Source organism: Sphaeramia orbicularis, chromosome 1, assembly GCF_902148855.1.
Source record: "Sphaeramia orbicularis chromosome 1, fSphaOr1.1, whole genome shotgun sequence".
NCBI classification, from domain to species: domain Eukaryota; kingdom Metazoa; phylum Chordata; class Actinopteri; order Kurtiformes; family Apogonidae; genus Sphaeramia; species Sphaeramia orbicularis.
This window is the reverse complement of record NC_043957.1, coordinates 42,193,521-42,206,946: the sequence shown is the minus strand read 5'-3', so window position 1 is coordinate 42,206,946 and position 13,426 is coordinate 42,193,521. Positions and strand designations below refer to the sequence as shown.

The 13,426-nt window shown below is 37.7% G+C and overlaps 1 protein-coding gene across 1 annotated transcript; it reads right to left on the bottom strand.

Annotated features, from left to right (window-relative positions):
• Nucleotides 1-2,715: 2,715 nt before the first annotated feature.
• LOC115426899 (probable G-protein coupled receptor 83) lies at nt 2,716-12,388 on the bottom strand. The gene is made up of 4 exons (XM_030145149.1): nt 11,942-12,388; nt 11,123-11,248; nt 4,548-4,681; nt 2,716-3,469 (listed from the first exon to the last, which is right to left on the bottom strand). Exons 1-4 carry the CDS (start codon nt 12,386-12,388, stop codon nt 2,722-2,724), a joined length of 1,455 nt encoding a protein of 484 aa, XP_030001009.1. The 3' UTR covers nt 2,716-2,721.
• Between the last annotated feature and the right edge of the window lie 1,038 nt (nt 12,389-13,426).

The following is a 13,426-nucleotide window of genomic DNA, read 5'->3' as shown; positions in this document are numbered from 1 at the left end:
GAATCCCATTCAAGCTCATAGACAAGCACTTTGCCAAGATACCTGTAATGTACAATAGGATGTATTTACTGTCCAGGGATATATGTAGGGTCAGAGAACTACAGCTTTCAAAACTTTGTTTTGTAAGCTGCATTTCCTTTGTTTCACACTACTTTTGGAAATTGTCAAATGGTGGACGTCAATAGAATTGCAACGTCTGCCTGTGTAATTAGATAATCAGAAAGTGTAAGTTGCCTGCTCTGAGTCTCTAGCTGAGAAAGCCAGAAATTCATAAAATTAAGCTTTCAGTAAAAAAAACAAACAAAAAAATAAAAAGCCGATATGTGTAAAGAATACTGAATAGAACAATGTTAAATACAACCTTGGATTTTTTCTCCTCAAGGCCCACTTTAATTTATGTTGGCTGGTTTGATTGCATCAGGTTCTGCCAAAGTGCTTCTGTCAAAAAATAATAATAATTTTTTTCAAAAAAAATGTTTCTTTTGCTTCAACGATTCCTCAGTAACTTATGGTTCCATTTATCTAGTTTCAAGGTTTGTGTAGCCATGTTTTTGGTCATATTTTTCAGAATGAGTTGTCAGACTTTCAAGCACTGCTGTAATTATACAATTTTCACCCTCTGGAACATAACATTACACAAGAACCACTAAACACAACAAAGACTTTCAGTGTGTTTCTGACCATTTCACAACTGCAGGACAACTACATCATACCCATCATATATGTTCTTAGATTCATATTTATCTGTACTGTAGATGGTATAATGGAATGACAGAAAATGTTATTTGTACACTTACTTATAAATGTGTTTGTGATAATGGTGTGCCACAATGAAATAGTTACTTAATGTGTGGGCCGTTAAAAACAGGTGCATATAGGTTAATTCTGCTGTCAGTGCCTTTGACCACAGAGCTGATGAAGATCTGGAGTTGGTTCCTGAGCACCTTCAGTGGCAGCTCACTGCTCCTAATGTGTGCTATGTGCTAATGCTCGGGCTAGATATTGTTTGTATATTAGGATGGGTAAAATGCAGACATCGAATTTCCCTATGGGATTAATTAAGCGAGTTCACCTTTAAAAAGTAAACTAAATGCAAAACTAAATTTTCTTATTGTCTTACTCTAGATTGAGATGGTTTGAAAATTACTGCGTAAGCTAGGAGCAATTAAAAAGAGGAATTTCCGATTTTATTTTCTCTGAAATTGGTTGCCATCATCAGTTTATAAAGCACTCTAAATTCAGGAATGTACAGAAAGCCTCCCATGCAACTGCAACATAAAAAGATCAGTACAGAAATAGGTAAAAAAAAAAAAAAAAAAAAAGATGTGAAAGGATGATACACAAAGGCTGAAAAACCAAGCACACCATTAATGAAAGCAGGTCATATTTTTGCACACGTGTTATTTTTAAAGTTGTATAGTGTAGAACAGAAAGAAAACATTAAGCATACATTATTCATGAGTATATGAAGGGAAGCATGAGGCTGCATGTCATTATTTGCCTGTACAGGAAATTATTCCATCAGCCTGTGAATTAATATGAATGTGATTTGACTGACACATCCCAACTGAAAGACTTCACACAGAACAGTAAATCACTCTTTGTGAACAGATCCTCTTGAAGGGTTATATTCTTGTAAATTGGAGGGAATGAATGAAGTTAATACGTAGCCTAATAACATGATTTTATAAGAACATGCTTAGACCGTTCAGTAAAAGGAAGTAAACTAGGGGTGAAATGATTCCTCCCTGTGATTATTGAATGTGTGACTAGTTTAATACGATTGTGACAAGCATAGATTTAGGCAGCGAGCCGTGCACCCGTGATTTGCACGGTTAATTTCCCAAAAGCATGGCCAAAATAGTGCACAAAATGGTTTGTGTGTATGGTTTGTATTGTCAGTAGTTGTTATATAGAAATAGTCGTTGTCTCTATACAGGAACAGATGTTATAAATGACCTTGTAAATACAGTTAGACTTCGGTTTACTGGTGTTCTGAGTCACGAAGTTGTAAAAATGCAAAGTTGTGTTAGGCATGCAGCAGGTCATAAACAGAGATTTGGACACCTCCGTACAGAGCTCTGCAATTTAATACATTGGTATCTTTGGCAGTAACATCAAAACTGTCAGGGGGTGCTAGAGAGCATGTATAAGGTGCCTTTTCCAGCACTTTTGCAGAATTGGTCATATTTTCTAGTTACATAAGTTTACGTTGTACTTGGAGCCACCATGTAAGGCTCTTGGGCCAAAGTTAATGTCTATCTAGTTCAGCAGTAGCACAAGGCAGTGTATGATGATGCAATGAGCTAGACCAACATTCTACTTTGTAGACTGAAAGTTCAGGTATGATTGACTAAGAAATGAATACACAGATCTTATCCTCCCTGAAAAGAGAGATTTCTAAAATCATAAGAAAGGAATAACAAAGTGGAAATATCACAAATAACTCCTTTAAAATATTACAGACAAATCATAACTGAACAAATAAGATGTCAAACAGGTCCTCTAAAATGGATTTTGTGGAAATATTGTGGGTTTTTTTATAAGTTGAATGTGATGGAAACGATGGAAAGCAATGAAACTGAGAATGCTTAGTGATGCCACAGTTAGAGCCTGTGAATGAAAGAAATATTTCTTCTGCTCTTTAACATATCAAAAACTCCATCCCTTCTCACTCTTTTGGAACATATTGAAGTTCTACAATAGGACTCAGAATTGCAGTCACTTTAACAGTACTGCAGGTTTTTGCAGCCAGCTCACAGCCACAATGGGCTCCACTGAGAGGATGTCTGCCCGTCCTGAAAGAGCCTCTCGGGCGGTGAAGAGCACATGTGAATCTTTTAGGTTACGGGACTGACTAGAAGAGGCATGACTTTGCTGAGAAGAGCCCTGGCCTTGGTGAGACGACGCATGCCTTGACCTTGATGACTCCTGATTGTCAGGCCACGCAGTTCGACGACAAGGTGCGCAGGCATCTGCAGGGCGGAGCTCGGGCACTAACCCCACCTCTGCCCTTTGCCTTTTCCTGCAGATGTCCAGGAGGAGCTGCAACTCTTGGCGAAAGGTGGGATTCAGACAGCAGTAGATGAAAGGGTTGTAGCAGGTGGAGCTCATAGCCAGCCAGTGAAAGCAGAAATAAATGGCATTGGAGGAGTGAATGGCTTGGCTGGACAAGAGCACCACATAGCAGTTTAGGGGGAACCAGCAGACAGCGAACACACCAACCACCAAGAGCAACATAGCTAAGGTACGCCGCCGCTTTCTTCTCTGGGTGGCGTGCTGAGCTGTTGTAGTGTCCCCAATGGCATTGTGGCGCCACAGCCGTCGAGCCACTGTGGTGTAGGACGCAGTGATGATAAGCAGAGGCAGCACATAAAGCAGTATGAAGGTCACCAGGTCAATGTACTGCCAATAGACATCAGATGGCTCAGGGAAATCTGGGACACACAGGCTGCGCTCCTTATCATTACTAGAAGGCAGAGTCACCATACAGGAAAACAAGAAAGAAGACAGAGGAAGATACTGGGTGACAGATACAGGAGGTGAGGAAGAACGTTAGAAGACATAAATGGAAGGGTCAGTGGTGTAATGTTCAATCATCTAAGTTACCCTTCATTTAAAAACATCTGAAAAGTAGTCTGATTAATGAAATGTTTTAGTGTCTCATATTTTCCTTGTATTGTATCTCAACTTTTCAGTATGATAGATCGTATCTATTTAGGTTGCATTGTTTATTGTTTTTATTCCCCATCTTACATTATGTTGATCTTTGTAATTCAATTGTTTTATATGATTTTTATATGATCGTTAAATTCTTTTAAGGGGAGGTATTTGCTTAAGCCATTTTTGGCTTCTTTCCTTCGCTGCAAAATGAGCTAACTTATAAAATATCATCTCACTGTATGTAATATGCAATTAAACTAAACTAATTACTTGCCAATTACTGTGTAGATTCTCACCATCAATGTAAAAATAAAAATCAACTCCTAAATGAAATGTACACCAATGTAAAATGAGCTTCACTAGTTGCTGCAAGATTAAAGATGAACACATTTATGCATCATTAATTAAAACCCAGTTTTACAGATATTCAGAAATAAGCTATTAAACACTTTGACCTTTTGGTGCTTTTAGTATTTAGTATATTTCGATGATACTGATAAAATTTTTGTCCTTTTACTTAATTTATGTTTTAAATTTCAGTACATTTTGTGTATGTATGAATCAGGTACAGGTGCAATTACTGTATGTTTTGTTAAAATACAGATTCAATAGTGCCTGAATTACTGTCTGAATTAATCTGTGTTGCTGAAAAATAAATGCAATTAGATGTTGAATGACATACGACATTTTCTCAGTGTTAAATCAAGGACTGTTGATGTATTTTAACAGCCTGTAATTTTTATCACAATGGAGCGTCCTCCATATAAAATACTCATGAAAGGCCAAACAAAAAGATAAAGATCAGACTACTTTTTTTTAAATCAGGGAGAGCAGAGTGTGAAATTGTAATAGTTTATGTAAGTATGTAAGGGATGTTTTCATACCTGTAGGTAAAGGTCAGGAGCTTTTGGTAGATTGCATGTGGGAGTGAAAAGCAGCTGGCCATTATCCAGATGACTGCCACCCAAAGGCCGCCCTGTGCTAGGGACATTCGCGGCCTCAGAGGATGCAAAATTACCTGAAAAAAAAACATCATACACCAGTAATTTGTGAACTTACACTATTCACCATGAAATATACAGTATAACCTGTCCACATGTGTATGTGTTGACAAATATGCCCTATTTTCCTCCTCCATGAACACAAATCAATGGGCCATTACCCCCTCTGAGAGGAATTCCATCTAATTTCAGACCCACTGCTGTGTAAATAAAGTAAAACGTTGGACATTTACAGCGTCAAAGACTCAAACAGATCTGTATCTGGCAGCACATCTGTTATACACTGTTATTGTTTTATCATCTGTTAATTATACAGGATCTGTATTTTGTTTTGACAGTAATGAAATATCAAAGTTTGTTTGTTTCATGGGAGATAAGCCTTTATACTATACATCTGTACTGACCAGTCTAATCAAAAGAGACACACAACATGTTTTAAGCTGTCTACTAACAAGGATGATGGTAAACAAGCAGAGAAAACAGAAGGGAGAACTGCTCTGGTGTGGGTTTAAATGAAATACATCAGTTAATTAAAATTATCTTAACATTAACCACATCTTTCCACTGATGAGATTGTGTTTACAGTAACAGCAGCTCTTTTATATATGCATGATTTGATCACATCTGTCTTAGCGTGTAACCATCAGTGAGTATGTTCAGTGTTCATGTAATCTTCTCCTGACCTTTTTGCTTACTTTTTATTTTAGGATTTTTTTTTTTTTTTCAGTCATCATGGTATTATTTCAGCTATGATGAAAAATAAATAAATGACAGGGTTTACATGTTCATGTCATTGTTATTTCAAAATTCAAGGCCAAAAGTAGCTAAATATAAAACAGACAGGTTGAAAACTAATTAACACAGTTACAAAAAGCACAAATACCCCCGGGTTTGAAACCTCTGAGGCTCTTAAGTCTGGAGTTTTATCAGAGGTTTGATAGTTTTGGACCTGTTCTCCAAATCTGATCTGCAGGTGGTGTGTTTACATATTAATTTGAGAAAATAATTTCTCTTTACAATTGGCGACATGTTCAGGGTGGACCCCGGCTTTACCTATAGGTAGTGGGAATAGGCCTATGCCATAGATGCTATGGGTTGTAACATCCCCGCCACCCTCACAAAGACTAAACGATTCAGAAAATGGATGGATTTTGTCCTTACTTTGCATTTGAACACTATGAGCCGTTATTATATCGCTGAGATTGAGTTTCAGGGATATAATGGTTTTACCCCGGATGCCGCCAGATCCACCGCCGCTGGATATCCTTCATGTGAACGTGATAATTAGGACAGATTTGGTTGGATTCTTCTCCCTTGATAACCAACATCAGGGACCCCTAGTGGAAGAACCCTATCGATTTCAGCTTCTCTATGAGTATAAGTCATCCAAATGGAAGCGCTGTAGTTGAAAATCAGTTTTTGGACATAAATCAAGCAAACAGGCCGATTGAGATAAAATTTGGCTCATAGTGATCATCTAACAAATGTCCATTTACTCGCTTCCATCAAGAGTTCACATGGGAACATTTTCATTCAGTAGGTGGAGTTTTGTGGGAAAAATTGGTTCTGATCATTATTCTGCCACTATCAGGTAGATGTAGCTCAAATTGAGTTCATATCGAATGCCTAACAATTATCGTGGATACATTTATACATTGCACAGGATCGGGGGGATTTCAGGGATATACCCTTGCAGTTGGCCCCCGATAGCATAAGCCTCATTAAGCAAGAAGTAACAGGCTCAGACGCAGTTTGCTTCTGAATTTGTCCATGACTTAAGAGACATTTAACCAAGTGCAATTCTAGTGAAAAATGAGCCTGATGAGGTCTGTTGCATACTGGCATTCACATGTGTTCATGCTGGTTTTCCTTTGCCCTGCAGATGTAAGACTCACTTAACACTGTCTAATGACCCTGGTTTTGTCTCTTAAAAATGCTTTTATATAATTTTGGAAGAATTTTACAGATCCAGTTCTCTCATTATGTGAGATCTACATGAGAACGGGGCAGTTTACAAACATCCGTAATTACTTGTAATTATGATTTAGAGATTACAGAGAGACAATTTAATGGTTGTCTATTTATATAAAAACCATGAATAATTTGCAATTCCGCAGTGGGGAAAGAATATTGAGAGTTATGAATAAAATATTTAGCATAAACCTATCATTTCAGTCACGTCCAAATTAAGGACAAAAAGCAGACGAAGAAAGCCAAAAATATGGAAACATCTTTTCTGCCTCACCAACAATGGGATCTATTGCTAAACACTATTGCATTTTACTTTTAAGGTACCAGCAGGCATATTAATTATCCTTTTACTTTGAGGTGTGTAAAGTGATTCCTGAATGTGTCGTAGATGTGGGTCCACTAGTAGCTATAGGGAGTTGAACCTGCCTGTTATTTGCATGTAACCATTAGTTATCTCACTAAGATAGTCTCAGAGAAGGAACATAATACTAATATTAATACTAATAAAGATCATCAACATCAACACCACCACCATCCTTATTATAAAAATTACAATAATAATGACAAATCTTTCATTGTTTTCGCCTGCACCAACAAAATCTGTATTTAACTAAACAATTAACCTCAACACATAATTAACTGTGTAGAGTTTGGGAGCAAAAAGTCTAAATGAGTGTTTATTTGTGATGTGGAAGTGGATGTGTGAGTCCAGAAGATGTGAGTACATCTGTAATTAAACTCAAAGGAATATGTGAACAGATTCATAACACATTATCTAATCCTGCTCACTTTTTTCTTGTTTAGTAACTGAATACCTTAAATTGTGTTTTGGTGTGGGGGACTGGATGTTCAAACCAGACCATGCCTCATCTGATAAATATCACCTGGTAAATAAAGTTATCTATTCTTTAAGCCTAAATAACAAGTGCAGCTGGCAGGGACTGTATTATACTGAATCTCAAATTGACTATTTCAGCCTCTGTTATCTGAACAGGGTCTCTATGTGTTTCTTCTTCAAATGAATGTTTTCATAGTGCAGCATTTTCAGATCCCCCAAACCTCTTTCATAGTGGAAAACGAAAATATTTATATTCACAGATGCCTCTTTCAGTTCTATGTTCACTTGCATGAGATGTTACATCAAACAAATGGATGATTCTTGGACTGTACTGTCCACATATGCTTTTCACATTTAAAAAAATGTGCATCAACAGCCTCACCTGCAGAGAGACACAATATTGACTCGTGGGGTTTAAGATCTGTCTGAACTACCTGCTGTTTGCCTCATAAAGCCTTATTATATAAAAACTACTAAAAAAAATCTACCACAGCAGACAGTAATAATAGTTTGTTTTTCTTGTATTCAGAGAGATTCATGCTGAAACCAGGATTACTGATTCCTGCAGTTCCACCATGTCGAATCAATATAAGATAACGCAGCATCTTCAGGCAATAATACTTTAGTGCGGTATCTATAGTGCAGTATTTGTGAGTGCAGTAATTTGCTGTCATTGTATGGATGTTCCTGTGATGAAAGGATGAGAGACCTTGTACCTTGGGATGAAACAGACATACTATACGTTAAACTAAAAGAGAAGATATCCAACAACTCCTGGTACTCAAAAACTTTATTTTCGCTATATTTTTTTTTTTTTCTTTTGTCACTGTTGGTATTGTAAATACAAATCCATTGTATCCCACTGGGTCTAAGGCTAGTCTGAATGTACAAGAATAGAAAGTCCTTGTGTGACAAAATGTATTTATTAGTTTAACACTCAAAGAAACCATTTGATGGATGAACATAATAAAATTATGGAAAGAATTTCCATCTAATTAAAATCCTGTCACCTAGCAAGACACAATTTTGTTGAACCAACTAATTGTAAATATGTTGAGTGAACATAAAGTATTGGCGTTACTATTACTTATTTGTAATGTATGGGTCCAACTTAATTTGTAAAAGTTGTTTCAACATACTGTATTTACTGAGGAAGGATCTGACTTCCTTGTCTTGGGTCACATTAACTTGTATAATATGATCATGGATAACTTATTTTGACAGGGTTGGTACAGCTACATGTTTAATTAGTCATGCTGATTAAACAACATTGAAGTTAAGTCATCAGAAATCATTTTAGCTGTGAGATAAACCTTTTTATCATGTGATAACATGTACTGTAGCACCCATTCCTCGATCCTTAGAGATTCTTAACCCTTCCCTTCTGTCATGGTTCCTTCCTTTGTTTCCCAGATCAGTCAGGCTCCACAGGTGTGCTTAAGCTCTGTTGCTACAAGATCGGTTCTAGGGGGGTCACGCGCATGTGCGAAACTACGTCACAACTTACGTTCCAACATTTCAATTTACAGCACACTAAACCAATCTTCAAAAAGTGTTCTGAGCATAGAAATAATGTCATTTTATTAAGAAATTACATAGAGAATAGTACAAAATATATCAAGAAATTATAAAAACACTTAAAAGTTATTTTACACGTCTACGGTTTAGATAAAAACTTGTCGAATTCTGCCACATTTGGCTTTAGCATGCGCAAGATAGTCTGCCATCTTGGATACGACAAGTCTACTTGGACAAAAAGTGCCAAAGACATTTTTGTATAATAGTTAGAAATAGCTTTATTATTGTTGTAATGTCCTTGATACACAAAATGGTGGACTCAAATGCACGACTCAACAAGATCTGAAGATTTTAACAAAAGTATTTAATATTGAAAAAGTGATTGAGCAAAAGGCGCTCCCAAGGAGGATATATAAAACTACACAAAAGAATCTCTATGATGAACAAAACCCTTAGAGAAAAACTGAACTAAATCTGGCAAACATGAGAAAACCTGGTTTGGACGCTTGACATGAACACACTGACAGAATACGACAAACTGGCACCAGACAAAGGGAGACAGGGACTATTTCTACATGAGGTAACACAGGTGACACCAATCAGGGATGGGGCTAACAATCACACTGGCAGGAAAACACACAAAGGGAGGAGGTCAGGGTCTGAAATGAGAGGGAAGGGATGTATACAAAATAAAGCAGGAAGTGCAAGACAGGACCAAATGTGAACGACTCTAACTTAACATAAAGTGACTAATCAACCAAGGACAAAACACTGAAAACCTAAGATGAGACATGAAACATTAACATGACTAACACACCTGACGAGACATGATAATCGTCATTCAGAACATACATCTGTTTATGAACTGTACACTGCAAATAACATGTTGTTGCATCTTACTCACCATCGTACAAATTGAATAAAATAGAGCAAGAACACAAAAATATATCTTAAAAATAAATGCAATCTAAAATTACTGATATTACACAGTAATTGCAGTAGAATAAAACCAGACTTATTACATGTTTCTAATATTTTATTTTAAGCAGGACTGATCAAACACTTTTCATTCTTGCTGATGATTATGAGTGTATAATACTAAATACTTCCCAAAAAGTAGTATAAATGAAGTATGAATAGTATAATAACTATTATTTAATTAATTATTAGTATTACTATTACCCATCTGTTTTCCTGAACCGATCTGGTAACGACATGCATTCAAGTATCGCACTTTCTCAAACCATTCATCTTAAATATTTCTTAACTGTCACACTAGGAAAACATGTGATAACCTTGCACATGCTTGTAACCCATGGAACCAATCTGGCCCTTCCAGAATCGATCAAGTAGCGACAAACTCTTCCACCAATGTGGCTGAAAGTGTAATCAGCCAGAACACTCGTTCTTAAAACAGCCATTTTGAAACAACATGAGTCAGTGTGGTCTTGCTCATTCTGGTGTAGGAATCCTTATTAAGTATTTGACTTGATTATTCTCTAACAGATCTAGATTACATTGGTGCTTTAATCCTAGGTTTAAATTAAAGTTAAGGTTAGATCTGAGCTAGACTACATGATGACTTAGGGTTAGGGTTAGGGTTAGGGTAAGGTAAGGGCTAGACTACATGACGCCACCCTCTGCTCTGGAGGGGTATTGCAGATGGGATTCCTACCTAAACCTATTAGGATGTGTTGACAAAAAGCAATCTTGTAGTTTTAAGGATTTTGCATGTCACACTAAAACTACAAGATTTAAAAATGTTTAACCACTAAACATTAATTAACATAATAGAAGCTACATGTTATACTTCTGCTGTTAAACAGACACCCATGTTGCTTTTTTTGAGTGAATTCGGATGATAAATTCACATTAAGGAGTTTCACAGTCTATGCCACTAGGGGCCATTTATTCATTATTTTATGCTGATTATAAGAATAATTTCATACTCTTAATCCAGATCCAGTTTTCCATACAAGAACCAAGTCACACCCAATGGGACCCTCTAACAGGACGCTCTGACCCTAACAGTGGCTCTGTGGGGCCACAGTGACCAAAGAATGAAATACTGATCACCAAAATCCAAACCTCTATGTCAGAATGAGAAAGAGCAGTATTTGATGTGACAAACCTGCCGTCGGTCTAGTGCAATAGCTGTTAGTGTGAGAGTGGACACATGCAGGGAGCAGTACTGCACAAAGCGGCTGATATGGCACATCATCCTCCCAAACACCCAGGTGCTGTTCACGAAACGGACCTGAGAGAGCACACACAGACACACAAATATACAGTTTAGGCCACGGTCACCTGTTTGTCAAATCTGTGAAACCTACAAGTGTGGATGTGTGATTATTAATACTTCACACCTTACATCAAATAGAAACTAGAGGTCCTGTGCATCTGAATGAATGCTTGTACAGATGCTCGTAGATGCAAGGAGATATTTTTTCTACAAAAATATTGCCTAAAATTAATTAATATTCACCTCTGCACATAGTAAAAAGAAAAACAGACACAACCAGAGAGAGAATCCTGGTTCCAGCTTTGGTTGACAAAAATCTTAGTGCAACTATACCATGATAAATCAGAATAATTTATTAATCTGAGGGGGAAATTATTGGGTGTTACAGTTGCTCCATTCAAGTATAATAAAAAGTAGCAGGAAAGAAATTATCAATACAACAGAAAAAGAAAAGCTATATAAATATATACATATATAGCTCTGAATGTACACCAAATATACATTTTAAAACACTCTAGTAAAGCACAAATTGAATAGAATATTACATTGACCTGATAATTAAATACAACCAAAACACATACATTACTTCCATGCCTTCATATCCACCCCCAAAAAGCAATAAAAGTTTTCAATTGTTTTAAGAATTGACATTTCCATTTACTTCTGTGGTGGGAGTGCAACAGTATCAGTCAATGCGTACTCTCTTACCAAAGTGAAGGGTGTATTAAGTACAGTGATGAGGATGTCAGCCACAGCCAGATTCATTATGAACAAGCTGGTAGCGGACTGTGTGCGCTTGTTTTTGACCACCACATGGCACACTAAGGTGTTCCCGAACAGGGACACAACGATGATGAGGGAATAGGCGGCCACCAGCAGGGCTTTCAGGCTCCCCTCCTGCGCCTCCCCGCTGCGCCGCGTCCTGCTGGCCAGAGAGCGCCAGTCCTCCAACAGCCTGTCATCCAAGTCCAGGAGGAAAAAGCCCGACGTCCTGTTATCCAACTGTCCAGAAACGTTAAGTACGTGTCCTGTGTAATTAAATAGCCCCTCTCCCAAAAATGGGGTTTCGTTGAGTCCCTGTCCCGCTGCTGCTGCTGTTCTGTCCGCGCTCCAAAGCCACAGGGGCAGAGAAAACCAAAGGCGCACACTTCTCATCATATCAGTGTTTGGCTCTGTCTTCTTTATTAATATGAATAGTCAACAACTGGTGCTGCTGTCCGTGTCACTGTAGTGATGTGGAGATGCTGAAGCCTGAGCAACAAGTTGCGTGACGCGGCTGCTCTTAAAAGCCTATGCGTAAGAGCGCGTGTAGGAGCGACACAGAGAACACGAGAGAGAGAGGGAGAGTGGGATTATGTGGTTCCAACCAACTAACCCTTGAGGACACACACACACACACACACACACACACACACACAGACAGCCCTTGAAGTGTACTGCAGGTGAAAACGAAGTGCGTGACTTTCAGTGAAGTACTGTCTTCTCCTCTTTTTGTATTTTATTTATTTATCTAGACAGGGACAAAGCACAATATATACTCACCTTAAACAGGAGAGATGTAGTGTGCCAGGTTGTAACACTAGTGCTAATTTCTACCCGTAGTCCCTGGGCAAGCTGAAGTTGTCATTAAAAAAGCAGACATTACCTAGAAAAGCACTCAGAGAGTGCAGACCTCCAAGGCAGATCAGTCCCCCCCCCCAATCACCACCAAAATTTCATCATTCGTTCCTTGTGCCAGAATCAACATTTCTTGAAAATGTCATCAAATCTGCCTCCCCTCCCCAATCACCATCAAAATGTAATAATTTGTTCCTTGTGCCAGTATCAACTTTTCCTGAAAATGTCATCCAAACCTGTCCATAACTTTTTGAGTTATCTTGCTAACAGACAGATGAACAAACACCCCCCCACACACACACACACACAAAATCACCACCAAAATTTAATCATTTGTTCCTTATGCCAGTATCAGCATTTACTGAAAATTTCATGAAAATCTGTCCATAACTTTTTGAGTTATCTTGCTAACAGACAAACAAACAAACACACACACACACACACACACACAGACAAACCCTGATGTAAACATAACTTCCGCCGTTTCACTTGGCAGAGGTAATAAAAACTAAAACATTCCAAGAGCAGAATAAGAATCATTTTTATAACTCCATCTATATAAAAAAAAATCATTCA